Source organism: Panicum hallii, chromosome 9 (assembly GCF_002211085.1).
Source record: "Panicum hallii strain FIL2 chromosome 9, PHallii_v3.1, whole genome shotgun sequence".
In the NCBI taxonomy this organism is placed as follows: domain Eukaryota; kingdom Viridiplantae; phylum Streptophyta; class Magnoliopsida; order Poales; family Poaceae; genus Panicum; species Panicum hallii.
Window position 1 is genome coordinate 72,479,804 of NC_038050.1, and position 21,296 is coordinate 72,501,099.

A 21,296-nucleotide genomic window follows, 5' to 3' on the forward strand; every position below is an offset into this window, starting at 1 on the left:
ATATAACTTTTTCTATTATAATTATTGATGTGTATCTATCCATAATATGGAATTAGAGAAATTCGCACGCTTTCTCATTTAATTCGCGAGAAGCTGGATCTGAAGAAACTCTTATGTTCAATTTTGCAGTAGAGATGGAACTAAGAGAAAACCGTCAACTATAACCCAAAGAACCCGTTCCTGTCAGTTTCTTGCGTCATACGGTTTTCGAGGTTACATACTCGCAGCCCGCCGGTCGCGGAGAAGAAGACCTCCTCGAGCGCATCCCTTCCGGCGAGCGGCGGCTGGCCGTCCTCTCTCGTTGGTTTGAGGGTTTCTCGCTGTTCTTGATGTTCCTTCCGGCCTAGATTACGAGTGGGTGGGCTGAGGTAATTGGGCCGCCTCTCGGCCCACCCGCTTTGCACTTGGTTAGCTCCAGTCTAATAGCCGTCTATTTTAGATTCAACGGTCAGGATGATCTCAACCTGGATGGTAAAAGGAAGGGTTTTGGTAGAACTCCTAACTGATTACCCGAGAGCTGATTCTTTAAAAGAAGTGATTACGTGGCTGAAGATAATTTTTTTATTTTCTAGTATAAACTCTCAGGATGGAAAATCACTTTGCAGAATCAGGAGAAGCTATTTTTTTAGCTTTCAGTCTCTTAGTTTATTTTAGAGAATCAATCCACAAAATTAACAGAGAATTAATTCTCTTTAAGAATCTATTTGGTTGAACTCCTGCTACTGGATTCAGCTCAGCAGAGAATCATATGCGGAGCTCCGCAAACGCACCCAAATACCGTCCACGCCTGACGGTAATCCGAACACCGTCCTCCCCTGCCCGGAGAGCGAAGGCCCGGCGCCACGGCCGCCGCGCTTTCTCCCTCCGGCGTGACGGGTGGGAGTTTGCCTTAGAATGCGCGGCCATCTCGCCGCACGGAAGGCTGCTCCTCATCGACGTACCGCGCGCAGCCAGCCTGGACCTCGCCCTCGCGCCGCTGCGCTCAGGTCGCTCGCCTGACGGCCTGAACCTGCCTTAGGTATTCTGCGCGAGTGTGTCTTTATTAAATTTCAAGGTAATAGCAAATGATGAAAGTTGATGCGGGAAAGAAAGCTAACTGCGCAAATGTGGAGCGATTGGCCAGTTATGACCCCGGACTCTGTTAATTTTTTAGGGCTCTACGCCTGAACCTTGGGATGCATCCTTCAGACACAGGCGCAGTGCGCTTGATCCTCTTGTCAGGTTCTCTCGTTCAGCGAATTTTCAGCGGGCTCAGCCGGATGTGATCCCTGCTATGCGCAGGCTCGGTTTCGTTTTCGCCCACTCACAGGGTCCGGAACTCAGGATAATTCACCACGCATATAAATCGTCAGAATTCCTTCTGTTTCAGGATAGGTGGCTAGTTAAAAGCAGCTTTGTAGGAGCAATAAGAACAAAAAACCACCAAAATTTTAAAAAATACATTTCTATAAGTACGTACATTGCCCAGCGCATCAAACATATCCTGACTCTTAAGATAAATGCAAAACGATATTTTAAGGAAGTCGATATATTTCTTTTTGGAAACGATATATGTAGGTCTATATCTATGATCTGTCCTTAATCTTTTTCAGCACGCAGAAATGCTCCCCAATGCCAGCCGGAATGGAATCTATTGTAACCTACTAGAATTTCTAACAAGCTCTTGCATTGCAAAGCCGCTCCCCTTTTATTTTTCGAAAAAATGCTGTGCGTGCCCCATCGAATCTGACGCTGCATGGATGGGAACATCAGCGTCGCGGATGGCTGGAGTGCAATGATAGCAACCTGAAAGGCCGGCGGGAGCGGGCGGCTGCAGTACAAGATTAATAGCCGGAAAACAGGCGAACAGCGGCTTCCTTCGGAGCTATTCGTCAGTGGTCACTGGCCAGTACAATCACCCAGCTCTGACACTGATTTCCGGCGAAGAAATAGGGAGCTTTTGATTGGCCATCCACCATCTTCTACAGTTGCTTGACAGTACCTTGAGGCACAGGCTGTAACGCCCATTAGTACCTTTCTAATTGGCATCAAATATCTGATATGATCCGACTAAAAATTTAGCCCATATATCCAAAACACTCCTAGGACAGTAACGTGGCTTAGTGTCCGCGCTCTTTCAGTTTCAGACGGCGGCAGGTGTTCATCTTCTAGCGACGGCGCTGGTGTTGGATTGGAACTGGACGCAGGGCTCCGTGCAAGTCTCACCAATCTGCGTGACAGCGAGGGTGGGTAGCCACTAGCCAGGCGCGGCTGATAAAAACCGCAGCAGGTAGCGGGGATTTTCTTTGACTCCACTGGCAATTCCATTCCCCACCCGTCGCCGTCGCCACCGACCACCGCGCGTCCGCACGCGCAGAGGGGTCAGTTCCTCCTCCGGCCCCCCTCAGTTCCTGACGCCAGGTGACGACCCGGACGGTAAAACGAAACCCAACACGAGTTCTCCTCCTCTCACTCCCCAACCAGATGCAGAACACCATGAACAGGACCTCACAGGAATCAGGCATGGCTTCGTCGCCTCAGCAGCAGCCACGCACGGCTCATGAATGACCGATAAGGCCCAGGGTTTCTGCTGGAGAAGAAAAGGAAGATATCAAGCAGCCAAGCAAGCAGGTCGCGTTCCATTCTGATACAAACAGCTGAATCCCTTTTGGCGCTCCAAGGGGCTGCCGGCCTGTCGTCATGGGCGGCGCGGAGACGTCGGGGTCATCCGAGTCATCGGCACCGAAAAATTTGACGAAACTGGCAGACGGACAAGAGAGGCTGCAAACTGCCGACGCGACGTCGTCACGGCCGCGGGTGCTCTTCTCTTCTCTGCTGCTAAACAACTCGTGTCAGGTTGGAAATCACAATGGCACCCACCTTTTTCCGAGCCCCGGTGACGGTGCCGTACTTTGTTGCTGCCTCATAAACAAAGCCTTCACAGTGTAGGCTGCATTGCAGGTTGCGGTTGGCTTGAGATCACGGAAGAGCCTAGCTAGCCACCTTTGGGCAACCCTTTTTCCTTTTTAATTGTGTGGATTCTCATGCTAGCTATAGGTTCTGAAACCAGCCTGCAATGAAGTGCTGGCCGACTAATGATCCACGATTCAATATGGTTGGGCTCAGTGGCAAAAGTTTGGTGATGACGTATGCACGAGCACGACAAATGGTCAGGCGATTCTGCAGTTTTATTTTTCTACTAGATTTCTTACAAGTTTTCTATGGCTGCGCTGGCTTGTCTGTTTCTTTCTCTTCAAAAGCAGAGAGCCTTTTTATTTGCAGGCATGGATGCCGTGCCGAGCTGATTCTTTCATCGCCGTCGTCTTCCTCTTCAACGCCGCAATGGTGGTGGTGGTGGATTAGAGAAAGTGATTTAGGTGGCCTGACGCCGCGCTTAGCAGCTACGAGAGAGACGTGTCAAACGTGATCAGACCAGACCCCACGGCGCCCGACTCTGATGACGACATGGTCAATAAAAGAATTTGGATGCGTCGTCGGCGTGCATGCTTCTTGCTTGCTGCTCCAGCTCCGGCGTCATGTGATCGCTTCTGAATTTTGTCCTGGTTTACGAACCTACTGCTGCATTCTTATTATTCTCGTGCCAAGATTAAGGCATTAAGCAGAGTCTGTTCAGATGTCACTGGATGGTCTTCAGCTGATCGATCCTACCGGAAAACCGCACACTGAACGCTGATCTTCCATGCTCGAGGTGGAGGCTTGATCTGTATGGTCCTTTCAGAAATTCGAAGTCACCGACAATGCAGTTCCTGTCCCCTTTGAATTCAAACAGCACGTGCAGCTAAAATGAAGGGACCTCATGTCTGGTTTGATCGTACATGCATGAATCATAGGAATGCAAGAACAAAGCGTAGTGCGTCCAGCTCTGCCACATGGCCATGGTGTTGGATGATTCCCATCCCACAGGCTAGAAATCGTACGGCCACGAGATCTCCTGCACCAGCACCGAATTTGCATGTCCGGTTCAGACAAACATAAGACGGCCCAGAATCATGAAACGAACAATCTGTACCACATCGCCGGCAGTGGCAGTACAGAACACATGCATCTAGCGAGTACTAGCTGCGAGTGCCTGCCTGACAAAACAAAATGCCAACCAGGTTTCTTTTCCTCCATTATTGTGGTTGTGGCGCCAATCCAACGATCCTGGCTATGGAAAGCAGAGTTTGAACAGCCCCCACATGCTTGCATGACGGCCCACCTATCATGCTCATGCTCCACCACACGCATATTCCTCCCTCCCTCCCTCCCTCCCTCCCTCCCTCCAAGACTGTCCTTTAACCCATCACAGTCCTACTATCTCTCTTCTTTCTGCTGCCTCTCGTTGATCTCGTTGCTTCAAGGAAAAGATGATTCAGATGCACGCACTACGTCACAGGCAGCAGCACGTACCATCATCATCACAAAATTTAGCTACAAATTCAAATTCGGCATTTCGGCTACAGATTTACGTCGGTACGAATTGACTGCTAGTTTCGCCTCCCAAAACTAGTTTGATTTGTTTGTTTTGTCATCTCATAATAATACGGTCGACGACGACGGATGTACACATGGATGGGACACGTACGTGCGCTGGCTCGCCTACCTCGATCGATCTCATGCAGCGCGAGAAAGCGGCCAGCGATCGAGGGTTTCCTCCGATTATTCCTTCTTCTTCAGCAGATGGCGCAGGAGTTGGGGTTCTCCTCCATGCTCATGTTCCGCACGTAGTAGTAGGGCGGCGGCGCGTACGGGTGGTACGCCGGGGGCGGCGGTGGCGGCGGACGGTACTGGTTCATGTAGTCCGCCGTGATCATGTTCATGTACGGCGGCGGCAGGTGGTGCAGCGGGAATGGCAGCGGTGCCACCGCGGCGGGCTTCTTGCCTTCCTCCTTCTTGCCGTCGCCTTCCTTCTTCCCGTCGCCCTCCTTCTTGCCGTCCCCCTCCTCCTTCTTGCCCTCGCCGTCCTTCTTGCCGTCCCCGCCCTCCTCCTTCTTGCCTTCGCCTTCCTTCTTCCCGTCGCCTTCCTTCTTGCCGTCCCCCTCTTCCTTCTTGCCCTCGCCTTCCTTCTTGGCGCCGTCGCCCTCCTTCTTCTCCTCCTTCTTCTCCGGCTCCTTGGCGGGGCCGACGGAGTCGATGTGCGCGGCCCAGGACTTGCTGCGCAGCTTGCTCACCACGTCCACCGGGTCCACCGTGCCGATCACCGTCATCTTGTGCGCCGCCATGTCCACCGAGATGGCATCGATCCCTGACGACGACGACGACAAGCCCAGGCAGGTTGTTCAGAACAGAGATTCAGAGAAGGATGGTGGAAGGAAACTGATCCGTCGGTTCAGATTGAGCGGTGGGATGCTACTGTGAGTGATGGTATCACATACCGACGAGCACGGAGACGGCCTTCAGAGCCTTCTGCTTGTCCTTGTTGTCATGCAAATCCAGCCTCACCACAATTTTCTGCACACGGGAGCATCATCATATCATCAGAGTCAGTCGGTTTACTCTGGCTCCGAACAGGGGAAAAGGAAGGCAGCAGGCAATGTGTGACAAACGGGGAGGTAGCTACACTACAAGACCTACACACCTGAACAGGCAGGACAAAGTGCAGAGAAACGACGCTGATCTTTGAGTCCAAAGCACGCAGAATGACAGAAACAATCCAAGAGAAACCCAGCCACAATCGGTGGTACACAATCAGGAAGAACAGGGAGCCTCACCTTCGACATGTCGATGTCGCAGAGAAGAAGAAGAACGAACACCGGGAAGGATGAGGAAGGAAGGCACTGGATCAGGAGCAGGGTGGAGTGAGGAGTGGAGAAGCCAGAGGAAAGTTAGGCGGGGGAGCGAGCTGCGAGCGTGCCGCGACACGCAACGACGCGGAGGCGAGGCGAGAGGCAAAGTGAGTTTGGGAGTGTGAGGGCAAGGGCGCCTCACTCTAAATACCAGAGGCGGCAGCGGAGGTGGCGTTGGTGCCAAGCGCCGTGAGCAGTGGCCGCGGTACAAGCCACAGCGACAGGCAAGCGGAGTGGCTGGCTGGCTAGTGGCGGCGGATGGCAGGTCTCAGCCGTGGGTGCTGAGTGACCGGTGCTATCCCAGCCAGCCAGCCTCCCAGGCCTCGCCGCCTCGGCCGTGCTGCGTGCCTGGCTGCCTGCGTGCTTGTGTGGTGTGAGTGTGACCTGACCGTGTGAGGGCGAAGGAGTGGCCACTGCCCAGTGCCCACTGCAGGTCGGGCGGGATCCGAGACCCCGGCCGGCCAGCCGCTTTATGGCTTGTTCCGACCTGGCGCGGCACCAAAAGGGACGAGCAGTCCACGTCCGCCCCACGCCGCCGTGCGTCCCCAATCATTTACCCTTCATTCCGCACGCCTCCCTCCCATTCCCATGCACCGTCGACCTCATCACTCTGTCCCTGCTCCGTCTCCATTTCCTCTGCAGTACGCTGCAGCGTCGTCCTCTGCATTCTCCGGTGAAACTTCTCTCCTTTTCAGGAACAGCTAGCTACCGCGACCCTGAACTGTCATGCTTGCTCGTGTGACCCGTCGTGAGCTTTTTCCGCCGTAGATTCACGCTGCCGTTGGTATCTAGTGGTACGGCACGGGGGGTTCTGCTTCCTCTGGATGCTTGCGCCATGGATGCTTCTCGGAACCAGAATCCGGGACCGGCCGCTACAGCGGCGAAAGATTTTCAGAATCTGCGGAATGCGGATGGTTCGAATGAATCCCCCTTCCCCCACCGAGCCTGAAATCGGCTGCTGGTTCATCAAAACCTCCTGCTGCAATTGTTCCAAAGCAAGAGAAAAAAAGAAAAGAAACCCCTTGCAGCGATACCATTGTTCGTGTCACTGTCATCATCTGCAAAGTGATCATCAGCAACAAGGACATGCCACCTCTCTTGGTTTCTTTAAGGACTGATCATCAATGAGGCTAACTAAGGCTGCTCTCTGAAGATGACTTAGTATACGGTGGCAGGCAGCCAATCATCTAGTTCTGACTGCTAATAATTGGCCGTAAAAATCAGAATGATCAGGTCGCACCAGATCGCGATGACATCGATGAGCTCCGGGCAACATAACGCAGGTTCAGGTTGCCCCGTCGCGATCCGTAAGAGCCACCCAATTTGAAATGGACTAGGCCATGTGAGGACCAATGGTGGTCACCCTTGGATAATGAGTGATTGACAATCGTGGCGTACGATGCATGTCTTGTCTTGTGAAGTGCAGGTGAGTGCGATATGGCGGCCAACGGTGCGAGGTGAATGTCAAGTGAAAGGTTCAGGGTGAACACGAGTAGACTTGAACCGAGGAACCCGAAGAGACCGGGCGGAGTCATGGGCGATTCACATGGTGCATGAAAGAGCAAGAATTCATGGAGAAGGAGGATGGAGACGGCGTCAGCCAAGTCGAGCGGGAAGGCGATAGCAAGTCAAGTAGGCGGCCCGTGCAGCGGGAGCGTGAAAGCTTTGAAGGCGTCAAGGCTCAGCGGGAGGTCGGACACGGTCTACATCGAGGAGGTCGCATAGCGGCCACGCGGAAATGGATGGTTTGGGTGATTTGTGCCTCAAAACCACCATGGAGGTTGATTTTCCGGTTTGGGCCTTAAAATCGGGGGCGGACTCGGTGCGGCCAAGCGTCCAAGATGGAGGGCACGTGGCATCATCGCGGAGCTTACTTCAAGATGAAGGGATGTCGTGAAGATGGTGTGTCCGTCCGATGCTCCGAGAAAAATCTAGATGGCTGGTTGTGGAGGTAATCTTTTCACAAAAGGTTAGAGTTTGCTTAATGGTGAGAAACTATACTTAGGGAGTGATTACCCTTAGATTAGTGACTCTAATCTTAAGTGGGAAGGATGATGGGAGGTTCCTAGCCTCGGATCTTGTAAGACTTTTGTTTCAATCTAATCATTCATGGTTGATTCATGGCTAGTCTCCTCATTTTCTTTTTATGTGATTTTCGGATATTTTTGAGTGATTGTTCGTTCTTTACTTTGGCTGCGATTTGGCTTGGATTTCTTGGTGGAATTTGGTACTGAAATGTGTGCAAACTCATATAGGGTGATCCCCCGTTGAATCCACGCACGAGCATTGTGAATCTTGAGTTTTCCCGAAACCCTTCCTCTCCAGTATTCTTGATCGAATTTGCAAAATTCGTTGCGAAGTCTTGATCTTTTTGAGGAGATCTTTTGGGCAAAGACTCACCATGAACATGCGAAGCTCTGGTTAAAATTTCACGAAGATTGGATGCGATTGGATGCCGTTTGATTGAGTTTCCTCTTTTTTTTGGAATTTTCTACACCTAGAAAAAAATTAGGAAGTTCCAGATTTTACCAAGTGGGTATTTTAGGAAGATCTTTTGGGAGAAGACTCATGATGGCTAGGGGAACCTCTGGTTCAAATCTCTTTTTAAGTTTGGACACCATTTGTGTTTTGCTATTTTTCTTGATATAACTGTTGGCTATCTTAACAATCTAAAAGTTCCGGATTTGAAACCAAGAAGTTCCAGATTGAGCTCCAGTTTCGAACCAGGAAATTCCAGATTGAGTTCCGGCTTTACTCTAAGAAGGTTGATTTTTCATCCTGGCTTGTTGAGTTTACCTCTGCTTTGCCTTTGAAGTTTTCTAGCATTATTTCTAAGTCCAATAGCATCTCAAATAGCTATGTGGGCTTGACAATTCTAGAAGAGAGGTTCGTTGGATGAATTTGGGATATAGACGTTATTCTCGTCATCGGAGAATTTTTTGAAGGCTCCTATTCATCCTGCTCTGGTCGTCCGTTCCGGCTCTACACCATGCATGAAAAGCAATGGCTCTCATCTTTTCCTTGTTGCCACCTTAGATTGCGATGAATTTTGGCGCTGTATTTTATATCGGCTTCGTTTTCTTGCACCCACCCAAGACTCCCAAAGCTGATGTCATCTTGGACGCGAACCAGACGAATCAGGACGGTAGCGCCTGCAACTTGCAGGGTTAACGTGCGCCGTCGATCTCACTACCAATCGCCAACTCCAGTTTTTTCAACGCTCTCGATTCTTCCATTAGACTGTCAAATCAAGCATCTGTATTAAAGCATTCTTACGGTTAAAGTGTCAAGCTTTGTTCGCCCAATCTGGTGACTGGTGAGAGTTCAAGGCATGCTTGGTATCCTGACTCTGAAGATTGGCGATTGGTGATCGGCTAGCTCCAAAAGTCAAGCTGAACTTTGAAGTTCCGTTCGTTGTGATCTAGGAATTCTGAAAAGTTGCTCTCTCTTTCCGCGTGCTTTAGGGAACGACATTCTTGCAAAATGAGCTTCCCGTTTCTCTTTTTCCTTCCTTGGGTGTTCTTGGTGGGCCATGGTGACTAGTACTAATATTGTATGGTTACGAGAAAAAAAAAGCTAATTGTCCGGCCATGAAAAAAAAAATATTCCAGCTACTAGGAGCCTGATTCACGTGGTTTGCATACTCAGAGTTGTACCAAAGTTAGCATTACCAGTTTAATATTAATATTTTTTATAGAAAAGAATTTATGTTACAATTATTGTACCTCTTATTATCTTTCCTAAGGATAGCAAAAAAGCTCAGTATTAATAAGGGGATTTGTAGATTAGCAGTGAAAGGCCCATCTCTATATCCTCGATCTGAAAAGCTCGAGCTCACTAAGCCACTCGAGGTGCTCTACTGAAGCTTGACCAAAGTTTGTCAAGCACTGAAGCTTAACATGCTAGCTCTTGAAATTCCAACCAACTTGAGCTTACTTGATCCAAGTTTCCGCAAGATTTCTCTAAGCCAAACTTTACATTTTAGAGATTTTATTTACTCAAGGCAAGCTCAGGAGTTGTGAAGATCGAGCCTTAGCTCTAAGATCTATCCGAAACGTAGGACCAATCATGCTGATAGATGTAGGTCTAAAAAACTGCCCTTGTTGAAGCCTAATTTGGCAACACCTAACCCGTGTGTGCTGTGTGGGCTCCAAAAATTTATGTGTAGCCGTACAATTATTCCAAGAAAAATTGGGACTAACTTGCTCGCCCGATGCAACGCAAGATAATTCGTCACACTCCATTTTTTCTTAAAAAAACAAAGTTATCGCGAGCCTGCTCTTATCATTTGATCATCCACAGGAGTCCCAAACAGAAAAATCTTTTTCTCATCGCCACAAACGCAAAGGTTCTTTTCAGAAACAGACGGTTGCTGTTGCTGTAGCTCTTTTGCTGAATTAATCACAGCCACTACTCTTCTCTGATATTTCCGTCATTCTTTTCTTTTTCGAGAACGAGTTCCATCATTCTGATTTCTGATAACCCTTTTCAGATGGCTTCGCGGGCTCTGATGAATCTGCTGACCACAGAACCCAATCAAGCAGGCGAAACGGGGACCAAATTGTTTACTCTGCTGAGCAGCCCAGATCCCCAAACTGTTCTGCCTTTACACAATCGGATCATGCTTGGATTGGTGGTAACGACCAGGCGACACACCAGGATTGGTCGCGTCCGGGAATGGATTTGACTCTGCTTGACACCAGGATCTGGCCTCTTCGTCACCCACAGCATCACTGGACGCAAGCAATGCAAGGCGGCCGGTCTGTCAGAGTGTCAAAACGGCAAACGTGATGGTTGGTGGGTGCCGGCCGCGCCGCCACCGGCCGGTACCCGCCGGGGTTTGACGTCCGTTCCTTGGGCCGCCGCGCCGGCGCATCCTTTTCCATGAGGATGGCGTGAATCCGATGCGCGCGGTGGCCGGCTGGTCGTGCACGTCGCCCCCGGCCGGCCTGAATGCCTCGTGCCCGCACCGCACCGAGTCAGCAGCGGGACACGCCGGTGGAAGTAGGGGTACTCCCCCAGTCCCCCACCCATGTTTTCCGCGGGCCAGCGCGCGTGCGTCGTCGTGTTGGCAATGCGCCGCGCCGGCGTCTCACTCTCACACACACGGGAGGAGGAGATGGGGAAGCAGATCAGGTTCCGTCGAACATGACCGCAGGTCAACTCGGTCGACAGGGAGAGGGACCCATCACCACCCGCGTCGAGCGGGCCTAGAAATAGACCTCACTGTGGCGAATCGCGCCTACCGCTGCGCTACCGGCAAAGATCCAAGGCATGGGCGCATGGCGACCGGGACACGCGCCACAGTGGCCGCCTCGTGGGGTTGATGAGAGCACAGGGACCAGCGCTTTTACTCTGCTCCTGGAACAAGAAGAAGAAGCTACGACTCCTGCTAGTAGCTCTGTACAAGCATACTAGTGCACATTTCTTCCGATTCTTGGCTCAGGATACGCATAGGAAATAGCAGCCAAAATTTTGCGTGGTAGCGTTTCCTCTCAAGTCTCGACGTGCTTTTCAAGTAGGATGAGCCGTCCGGTGTCACCCCGGAATAAAGGGAGGACAGCGAGCAACATCCAATAAAGCATGATCACGTCCTGTATCCTGGCCTGTCGAGCATTCATCCAGCAAAAGGAGAATGGGTTGGGTAGGAAAAATGATGTCAGGAAAATGAGAGGATCGATCGATTTTTGGCCCCCATAGAACCTAACTCCTCCTGCAGGGTCCACCTCTCCAATTAGGCCTTTTAGCTTTTCTAGCCCAGGCCCCGGCTATGGTTAATGGGGTGTAGTCACTCACTCACCTTCACCTCAGTACCTCATTAGTCAACCTTTTTCTCTGTCCGAAACCATCAGCCGTTTCAACTTCTTTTCTGTCCAAAACCATCAGCTGTTTCATTCGTTTTCGTTTGTACCACTCGAAAAGACCACTTATCTGCAAGGGATGGCTGAAACCAGAGAGCTACGACAGACATGGAATCAGAATTCAGAAAGAGACGACTGCAAGCCAATCCACGATGCAAATTTCTTGCTTTAGAGAGACGACCTCTCATCTATCTGCTCTACAATCTACAATTGCAATTTGTTCAAAAAAATACAATCTACAATTGCAAGCCAATCGGTGCACTTCCACTTCTTGTTCGATGCATCGCTTTCCAACCGCTTGAATTGAGCATTAGGGGAATGTGAGAAGGAGACAGGCAGATTTGCGAGATGGAAACCTGACCGAGTGATTGGAAAGGAATGGCTCACTCACTTGCAGAGTCGGTGACATTGATGTTGGCCGGAATAAAGCCCTGCATGGAGTCTTCACACTTTCACTTACATCGAACAAAGACTAGAAACTACTCAACCTAGATTTTCTATTGGGACATTGGTCTTGAGGCCTGTGTATGCATAAATAAAATCAAGAATCACATTCAGACACTGATAAAGTTATAGCTCCCACATGGTAAACTTCCAAATTAACTTAGGAAACGAGTCTTACTCACTCTATCCCACAATATGCGTTTAGATCTTTTTTTAAATCGAATATTTTAAACTTTAACTATAAATAAAAATTATAAAAATTGAAAACACAAACATCGTATCAGTTGATTCATCATGGAACTAATTATTATAACATGTAATAATTTTATTTAATTTTTTTTTAAAAATATTATTGATCAAAGATAAGATATTTAATTTGAATAATCCTAAATGTAGATATATTTTAGGACGGATGCAGTATTATACCAGCATCGTATGTGAATAAAGCCCAGTGGAGTCTTCACACTTTCACTTACATCGAACAAAGACTAGAAACTACTCAACTTACATTTTCTATTGAGTCTCGAGGCCTGTGTATGCATAAATAAAATCAAGAATCAGATTCAGACTGAAAAAGTTACTGCTCCCACACGGTAAACTTCCAAATTAACCTAGGAAAAGTCTTAGAATATAGCTACATTTAGATTTTTTAAAAAAAATTAAATATTTCAAACTTTAACTATAAATAAAAAATTGTAAAAACTAACAGTACAAACATGATATTAGTTGATTGATCATGGAACTAATTATTATAATATGTAATCTTTTTATTTAAATTATTCTTTTGAGATATTATTGATCAAAGAAAAAATATTTAATTTCAATAATCCTAAATGTAGATATATTTTAGGACGGATAGTGTCGTATGTGAATATTAGGATTGCTTATAATATCTTCAGTAGAACTTTATTCCCTCCGTCCTATAATATAGAGCATTCTAGCAATTATAAGATAGATTAAGAAAGAGAACAAAAGATGCATGTACCCTCCGAGAACTCTTCATTTACCAGCCATAATTAAAGTTATTTGTAAGATTAAATACGGGAGGAAGGAATAAAAAAGGTAGGTATGCAGCTAAAAATTAAAAAAATAATTTTCTTTAATACTTATCCAAAAATTTCAGAATGCCTTACACAAATTTTGAACCTTTCGATACATTATATTTATATTTCAGGATGGAGTACTTCCTAATCTAATTATCATATTATCTATCATATTAGAAGTGTTGATGCGGCAAAAAGCCCTAAAGGGGTACGCTTTCGATGCGGCAAACAACTAAAGGAAAGGGGTGCCGTCGCGAAATCCATCCGATGGAGCCGCCTCGTCGGACCACACATCGAACCCCGGTTCCCCGACGTCGCCGCGCATCTGTCGCTGGTCGCGGGGGCAGTGGACGCCGGGCCGCCGTAGCAGGGCCAGCAGCCGGAGCGGAGACGCTGTTGCCGGGCCGTTGTCGCTGGGAGACGCCGTTCGTCGCCGGGGCGGCGGCGCCCACGGAGGTGAGGCGGATCACAATTCCAACAACTGAGATAGTTTCTTTATGACGAAATCCGGTTACCCGGGCCGTGAGTTCGTCAGGTCGACATTGCTTTCCTGCTGTTTAACTAGCACTTACTGCTATTGAAACCAATTTTGTGCATGGGAATGTGACTTTGACCTTAGAAAACACTTTTTGTTTGTCATCAGCATATAATACACCATATATTCCTGAAATATGGTGCCTGGTACGGTATTTTTATAATAGAGTTCATATAACAAGTAGCTCCTTGATTTTTCAGACAGACGAAGCCTGGTTCCTTTCTTGGTTTGTAAGTCAATATTCATACATTCCGGAGACTGCAACCTCAGCCTTAACCATAATAGTATCATTCGCAAGGTGACCCTCTACCTGTAAGTCCTAGAGCTTTCTCCCGGTTTACTGAATAAATTACGAGAACATGTTCATCCACCAGGTGCACCACTGATGGAGACTGTGGTTCAAACAACGCCAGAGCTGCCTCAGGAAATCCTGATGGATATATTTGCCCTTCTAGAGATCCCTGACCTTGTGCGGGCAGGCTCTGTTTGCTCCTCCTGGAACAATGCGTATACCAGAATACGTAACATCGGGCAGAAGAAACAGGCACAGACACCATGCCTCCTCTACACTTCAGAATCAGCTGGTGAGAATGTTGCTTGCCTCTACAGCCTTGCAGAAAAGAGGGCCTACAAATTAACTCTCCCTGAGCCATCCATCCATCGAAGGTATCTGATTGGGTCCTCACACGGATGGGTGATTACTGTTGACGAGCGGTCCGAGATGCACCTTGTCAATCCAATCACTAGTGAACAAATCGCACTCCCTTCTGTGATCACCATTGAGCAAGTAGAACCCATTTACGACAATACAGGTGCAATATGTAAGTATAATTACTCAATGGACACCAAAATGTCAGTTACTAGACGATCCTTGACACTTGCTCTTGGGAAGCTACGGTACTACTTCCATCATAAGGCACATATATTTTATGATGCATCTGTAGGAAGCTATATTGTGGTGTTCATCCACAATCCATTTGGTCAGCTCGTATTTGCTAGGTTAGGCGATGAGAAGTGGACCCGGCTGTCATCTTACACAAATTTTCAGGACTGCATCTACCAGGATGGTGTATTATATGCAGTGACAGCATTTGGTGAAATTGCCTTTGATCTCAGCGGACCAGTGGTCGGAGCAAAGATAATTATGGACAGGGTAAGTGATTTTTATGGTAGGGAAAGGGTTTACATTGTTCAGGCTCCATGGGGTGATATGCTGCAAGTTTGGAGACCAGAAGCATGGATAAACGAAGAGGTGGATGGGCATCGGCATGAGGCAACATTTGAGCACAAAATGAAGTGGATGAAATATATATAAAGTTTGTACTGTGACAAAGAAAACCTAGTGCAGATGAATAGCTTGGATGATCATGTATTGTTTCTCGGGAGGAACCAGTCACTCTGTTCCCATGCTAGGGAATATCCGCAGTTGAAACCAAATCATGTCTACTTGACCGATGATGTTGAGCTTGTGGAATACAGTTGCGAACGGGGCTACCGCCTAAATATTGGAGTCCTTAACTTTGAAAACAAGAGCTTCGAAGAAATTATATTACCTCGACCTTGGTCCAACTGCCTGGCACCGTTGTTCATCGTACCAAATCCTAGGAAGATGGATTTGGCATTGCACACTTAGATGCAAGTATTAAGGCCTAAAATCCCTTTATGAACATGCCTGTAATATTTTTGTACTTATTAGAATCTCCAGTACTTGGTTTTATAAATTTGGCAATATGCTTTTTAATGTAAGAGCAAGGATTATGGTAGCAAAAGCGAGGGGTATTCCCTCTAGTATTCAGATAATTATCATTTCAGATATCGATACAGTCACCAAGGTACTACCTTGACCATTAATTAATAGTATTAAACATATGCAAAATAAAAATGTAATATTTTGTAATCTTCAAAGAGAGATTGATGGTCAAAACTAAAACTTGTTCACGTGTAACACTTGATTGCATCTGATTAGATTTGCAGGAGGAGCTCGATGCCATGTTTGTAACCTACTGCTGAGTGCTGAGGCTAAGCGCATGATGAGCGGTGTGCGGCGCTTTTGCCTCATCTCGAGGGTTACAGAAGCTTATTCAGAACTGAAGATGGTCCCGCTTTGCTGGATAGAAGAAGCGCAGACTGAAGCACCCAAGTCTCTAAAATAAAAGAGGTCATGCTGATATAAAACTTGACAAAAAGACATCACCACGAAAGGGACTAGAACCATCTTGTGTTTTCTCATGAAATTTGGGTTTTTTGGATCCACAGGACCACAACTGATTTCAAATTCTTTGAAAACCTCTGAAAGTGCATAAGGAGGAAGTGTTGAATGAGATCCTGAGAATCCGAGGCCCAATATCCATCACAATCAGCAGTCAGAAAAAGGGCAAATCCATAAGATCCACGAATTAGTTCTGTTAAACTGAATCACAGCATCGGAGATGGTATCTGCTGCCGGCTGCTTGCAACCTCTGTAGTAGTACATCATCGTTTCAACTTTAAACCTTCATACTCAGCAAATTCTCCTGGTCATCTTTTGTCTTGAGGGCCTATTTCCGTTGAGCAGCCAATAGCTTGAGAACCCCATAAATTTTCATTCTTTGCAGCCAATCCCCTAGCGGAGTAGCCCTCACCAGACGAGGATCCTAGAAGAATGTCGTGGAGCTTTGGATCCACGGGTTCCTCAATGCAAAGTGCCTCGTGCCCGGTTGCACTCCCTTTCGGCAGCTTCATACTCGCCAAGCACAGCCAAGCATGGTAGATTGCAATCAATGGGCACAGCTTCATACTCAATACAAAACTGTTCTAACTTCCTCTTATTCTTCATCAATCTTAATCATCAAATCTGGGCACGAAGTCTGCAGATAGAGCATAATTTACAATTATTGTACACAAAACTAGAAGTGCTGAGACACAAACGATGAGTAAAAGAAAAGTAAAGAAAAATGCATTATTAACCTTCAAGTCCATGTGCTCTTTCACCCCGGCCCATTTCGATGATCCACGTTGTCATGGGAGGGCTCTGAGTTATTGTCCAGAGATATGCCAAGACAATCCAAAAATACAGCATCACTGACGTCTATGTGATAACTTCTACTCGATATCTCATTATCTGTCTCAAAGCATTCCTTTATTTCTTCCTAAAAAAAGATTGCGTCAGAGAGCAAAGATAAATATGAATGCACAAAATATGTAACAAGCAACAAAAGATATAAACATACCCATTTAAATGATGATATCAATGACAATGCAACTTCGTGATAATCCAAATGAGAAGCTTCTAGTAACTTAACCCACAGCTTCTGTAACGAATCAAAGGCCTTATGAACCTGCAATATTAAACACCAAGTCAAGCATTACCTTAGCAATTGTAATCGTCAACAACAACAATGAACTCAAAGAAGAAATTTAAAACTGATATCGTGCCATGTAAAAAAGGGCGACCTTAGCGCCGGATTTAAGTTTAGGAAAGGTCTTCAGTTCCTTCTCTAAGCTCTTGAGGGTTACAGCTGCTTCTCTGCATTTCTTTGTCCTCATCTCCTGAATTGAAGATGGTTCCGCTTTGCTGGATAGAAGAAGCACAGACTGAAGCATGTTTCCCAAGTCTCTAAAATAAAAGAGGTCATGCTGATCTAAATCTTGACAAAAAGAGACACCACCAAAGGGACTAGAACCATCACAATATGTTCTCCCATGAAATTTGAGTTTTTGATCCACAACTGATTTCAAATTCTTGGAAAACCCCAAGGAGGAAGTGTTGAATGAGCTCCTGAGGATTCGAGGCCCAATAACCATCACAATCAGAGTAAAAAAAATCCATAAGATCCACGAATTGTGTCTCTTAAACTGAATCACAGCATCGGAGATGGTATCTGCTGCCGGCTGGTTGCTACCTCTGTAGTAGTCCATCATCGTTTCAACCTTCACACTCAGCAAATTCTCCTGGCCATCTTTTGTCTGCAGGGCCCATTGCCGTTGAGCAGCCAATACCTTGAGAACCCCATATATTTTATTCTTTGCATCCAATCATGGTTTTAAATCGTCGGCTAAGACGTTTAGCGGCAGGGCTGCCATTACGGCGTTTAGCGGGCTCTAGCCGGCATTTAGCGGACTATAACCGGGTTTAGCGGACTAAATGCCAAGAGGGCTGCCCTTCCCAGTAGTTGTAGCCGAATTTAGCGGCAGCTATACCTTGCATCCAATACCCTAGCAGAGTAGTCCTCACCGGAGTAGGATCCTAGAGGAATGTCGTGGAGCTTTGGATCCACGGGTTCCTCAATGCAAAGTGCCCGGTTGCATTCCCTTTCGGCAGCTTCATACTCGCCAAGCACAGCCAGTAGCTTCGCATGGTAGATTGCAATCACCAGTGAGCTAGGGAAGGTGTTCGCGACATCACTTATGCTCTTGACTGCCCACGCTAGGATCTTCATCTTCTTCCTGTCGTCCCGACTCAGGGTCCGTACCGTCTCTACTTCCATGAAAACCGGGAGGAGCTGAGCGCGTGCTGAAAATGGGAACCTCTTGGCAACCTCCGCAGCAGCAGCTAATGCGGAATCATCTCTCGAGGACCCCGTTAGGGCGAGAACCTGCGCGATCTCGTGATCTTCCTTACTGGAATTGATCTGATGAAGCTGCCGTCGGAGCTCCTCCCCTGCAATATTGAGCTTCTCCCCGGCAATCCTGATTCGATCTTCCTTGTTTTTATTCAGGCCATCAGCGGCGGCAGCATTGTGCCAGAGGGGATCATCGTTGGCTTTGATAGTCATGCCCCGCACGAACTCCATCTCGGCCTCAGAGTACAGCTTCAGCTCTACCAGTGCCGTGACGCAGGCGGCAGCAGTCCCCACGCAGTTGGGTGCTTCGGCCGCGGCTACCTTGTACCACTTCGCGGCGTCGTGGAGGTACTCGCGTGCCCGATGCGGGCTGGAACCTTGGTCCCGGAGGTGTGCTTCTAGCAGAAGGTTCCCGGCGAGGTTCATCACCAGCGCACAGCGATTCCGTTCGGTAGCCGCCAGGTTAACGGCGCGCTGGAGCGCCTCGTCGTGGCGGCCTTGGCGGTGGAGGTTGAGGACGTCCCGGACCTCGACGCGCAGGGGCACCCGAGCCGCCATCGGCCAGCGCCCGGCGGAGTCTGTTGAGACAGTGGAGCTGGGCGCGGTGTGGAAAGCCGGAAGCTGCGGGCGGCAATGAGGCGGCGCGGCGTACACGCGAGCGACGAGTACGGGCTACGGCCGGCACATTTTACACTTTTCAGGAAAAATATGGGCTTAGAGAGTAGTACCGGCCCATGTAAGCCCGCGCCATGAGTCCCGCCCAAACATTTTCTCTGGCGGTGCGGCCCAGAACGCGGGGGATAGAGAAGCCCATGCTGGCGCGGAGTCGTCGCCGCCGCTGTCTGCCTTCACATCGGCGTCGGAGCTGAGCATGGTGCCCGCCATGATTCGGCACCAGCTTTAGCGGCACCAACCGTTAGACACGCGCCACGAACGCATCATTGTGACCTCGAATTCGCACTCCATGGCACCGCCACCACCCGCTTCTCCAGTAATAACCCGGTCACGAGGAGACGCTACACGATCGAGTTCTCGTGCCGGCGGAGTCGAAAGGCACAGCAGAGCAGGCCCGAATGCTGTGTCGCTCAGGATGAACTCACGCTCGCCCTCAATGAAAAGTTGCTCTTCTGGGTTACCCCTAATCGCCCGCCGGATTAAGAGCTAGGGTCCTGTGCTCAATAAAGCTAATTAATCTATTCCTCAAAAAACAAACCTATAACTGGGCTGCGGTTAGGCCTACTCCCTAGCTCACTGACTCGGTCACCTGATTGCATCTGATTAGATTTGCAGGAGGAACGCGACGCCATGTTTGGTAACTTGCTGAGGCTGAGCGAGCGCATGATGAGCGGCGCTTTATTTGCCTAGCGTGACCGGAATGTGCCACCCGATGGTGCACGGGGCAAGCAAGGAAGCAAACAGGCGCCCGGGTCCAGCACAGTGTTTCTTCAAAGGCATCTTATCGGACCTAGCTTGGAGGATCCCAAAAAATGCAAACAAAAGTCGGGTTAGGCCCATCCAAATCTCCCGTCAAGTCGTTTCGACATTTGTTTTGTTGGATCTTCATCAGACCCCCCCTTGTCTCATGTCTTTTACTCTGCGCTAAGGTACTACTATTTAATCCAAGTACTGGTGCAAACAAAGAGTGCCTCAGCTCTCAAGACATTGAGCTGGAACCTGGAAGAACACTGTTGGTGTAGAACTCGCTCCAATTTACCCCTAGCTCATTCGAAAAGCTGAACATATCAGCAGGCATGCGGCTTCATGTCCTTCAGACACAAATCACCAGCTATAAAACACACACAGTGGTTTGCGCCAATTATTACTGCTGGTAATCTATCGAACCAAAACCGACGTTGACCGCCTAGCAACCAGCAGCCGGGTACTAATTTTCTGTTCGATCAAATCCAATCGCTTGGAATTATATAATTAACGCCGCGACCACTACTTAACCGGCCGGATCCCACCACGGAAGTGATTAACACCGAAGGTCCATTCCATTTCACCATGCTCTTCTTAAGCCGCTCGTAGCTCCACACTAGCCGAGCTACAGAGCTAGTCACACGCGATCACGCACGCAGGCTTAGCTAGTTCTGGGCCGCCGCCGAGGGGGCCGGGCATGAAAGCGACGACACGGCGCGGCGGGGCCGGGGGCCTACCGGCAGCCAAGAAGAAGAAGAAGAAGAAGCCAGCGCGCGGGTTCATGTGCGGCTGCGGCGGTGCCAAGTCCGTCTCCACCGTCTCCCGCGCCGCCGTCAGCATTTCCGCTGTCACGACGACGCCGATGAAAGCCACCTCAACGGCAGCGTCCGCGGCGAAGCCAGCGTCGTCGTCCGCAGCCAAGACGGCGGCGGGCTGCCACGACGCCGCCGACGCGGACGCGAGCGCTGAGGGCTCGCCCAGCGTGGACTCGCTTCTGCGGCAGCTGCGCGAGCTGGAGCGCGGCGTGCGCGCGCTGGGCGTCCGGGAGCGGGAGGGCGGCGGCGGCGGCAGCGCGCCAAGAGCGACAAGGCCGCGGCGGCACGGGCGGAGCGCGAGCGACTGGGGCGGCATCGGGCGGCTGGAGTCCGAGAGCGTGGCGGTGGTGACGGAGTCGGAGGACCCGCTGGGCGACTTCCGGCGGTCGATGGTGCAGATGATCGTGGAGAACGGGATCACCGGCGGCGCCGAGCTGCGGGAGCTGCTGCAGCGGTTCCTGTCGCTGAACGCGGCGTGCCACCACCACCTCATCCTCCGCGCCTTCGCCGACGTCTGGGAGGAGCTCTTCGCCGGCGGCGGCCACGCGCCGCCACCTCTCCCCGCCGCGGAGAAGATCTCGTCGTCGTACAGCAGTAGAGCTAGCAACAAACGTCCACATGCACGGCCGGCGCTGACACGTTAACCCGCAGCCGCCGCCCTGTAAGCAAGTTTCCGTCACCTCGGGAATTGTTGCTGTCCGAACTACACACAGCGTACTGCGTGTACAATACATGGCTTGCACGCCTTACTTTCTGTGCCGTGACCAGAAATCTGTGCTCCATTCCCGTGAGTTTCTTTGCGTCTCGTCCACATCGCACGTCACAATTTCCGTGATTTTTGCATGTTCTGCTGCGTACTGCGCCGCCACTGAT

At 49.3% G+C, this 21,296-nt stretch overlaps 3 protein-coding genes across 4 annotated transcripts; 2 read left to right on the top strand and 1 right to left on the bottom strand.

The window, feature by feature from the left end:
* Window positions 1–4,302: 4,302 nt before the first annotated feature.
* LOC112878318 (heavy metal-associated isoprenylated plant protein 39-like) lies at window positions 4,303–5,962 on the bottom strand. 2 transcript variants are annotated; one of them, XM_025942766.1, is made up of 3 exons: window positions 5,691–5,962; window positions 5,355–5,430; window positions 4,303–5,224 (listed from the first exon to the last, which is right to left on the bottom strand). In XM_025942766.1, the coding sequence occupies exons 1-3, from the start codon at window positions 5,697–5,699 to the stop codon at window positions 4,653–4,655; spliced, it is 657 nt and encodes a 218-aa protein (XP_025798551.1). In that variant the 5' UTR covers window positions 5,700–5,962; the 3' UTR covers window positions 4,303–4,652. The 2 variants fall into 2 exon arrangements, with proteins under 2 accessions (XP_025798551.1, XP_025798552.1); XM_025942767.1 differs by lacking the exon at window positions 5,691–5,962 and adding an exon at window positions 5,558–5,689.
* Window positions 5,963–13,348: 7,386 nt separating this feature from the next.
* On the top strand, window positions 13,349–15,447 carry LOC112876079. Its single transcript, XM_025940117.1, has 2 exons — window positions 13,349–13,569; window positions 13,849–15,447. The coding sequence occupies exon 2, from the start codon at window positions 14,034–14,036 to the stop codon at window positions 14,961–14,963; it is 930 nt and encodes a 309-aa protein (XP_025795902.1). The 5' UTR covers window positions 13,349–13,569; window positions 13,849–14,033; the 3' UTR covers window positions 14,964–15,447.
* Window positions 15,448–20,159: 4,712 nt separating this feature from the next.
* Window positions 20,160–21,228, top strand: LOC112876852 (transcription repressor OFP8-like). Its single transcript, XM_025941032.1, has one exon. The coding sequence runs from the start codon at window positions 20,306–20,308 to the stop codon at window positions 21,065–21,067; it is 762 nt and encodes a 253-aa protein (XP_025796817.1). The 5' UTR covers window positions 20,160–20,305; the 3' UTR covers window positions 21,068–21,228.
* Window positions 21,229–21,296: the final 68 nt, after the last annotated feature.

Coding starts and splice junctions, on each gene's coding strand:
- LOC112878318 (XM_025942766.1), bottom strand. Junction 5,225..5,354: donor GGCCGTCTCCGTGCTCGTCG/GTATGTGATACC, acceptor CGTCGTCGTCAG/GGATCGATGCCATCTCGGTG.
- LOC112876079 (XM_025940117.1), top strand. CDS start 14,034: ATGGAGACTGTGGTTCAAACAACGCCAGAGCTGCCTCAGGAAATCCTG.
- LOC112876852 (XM_025941032.1), top strand. CDS start 20,306: ATGAAAGCGACGACACGGCGCGGCGGGGCCGGGGGCCTACCGGCAGCC.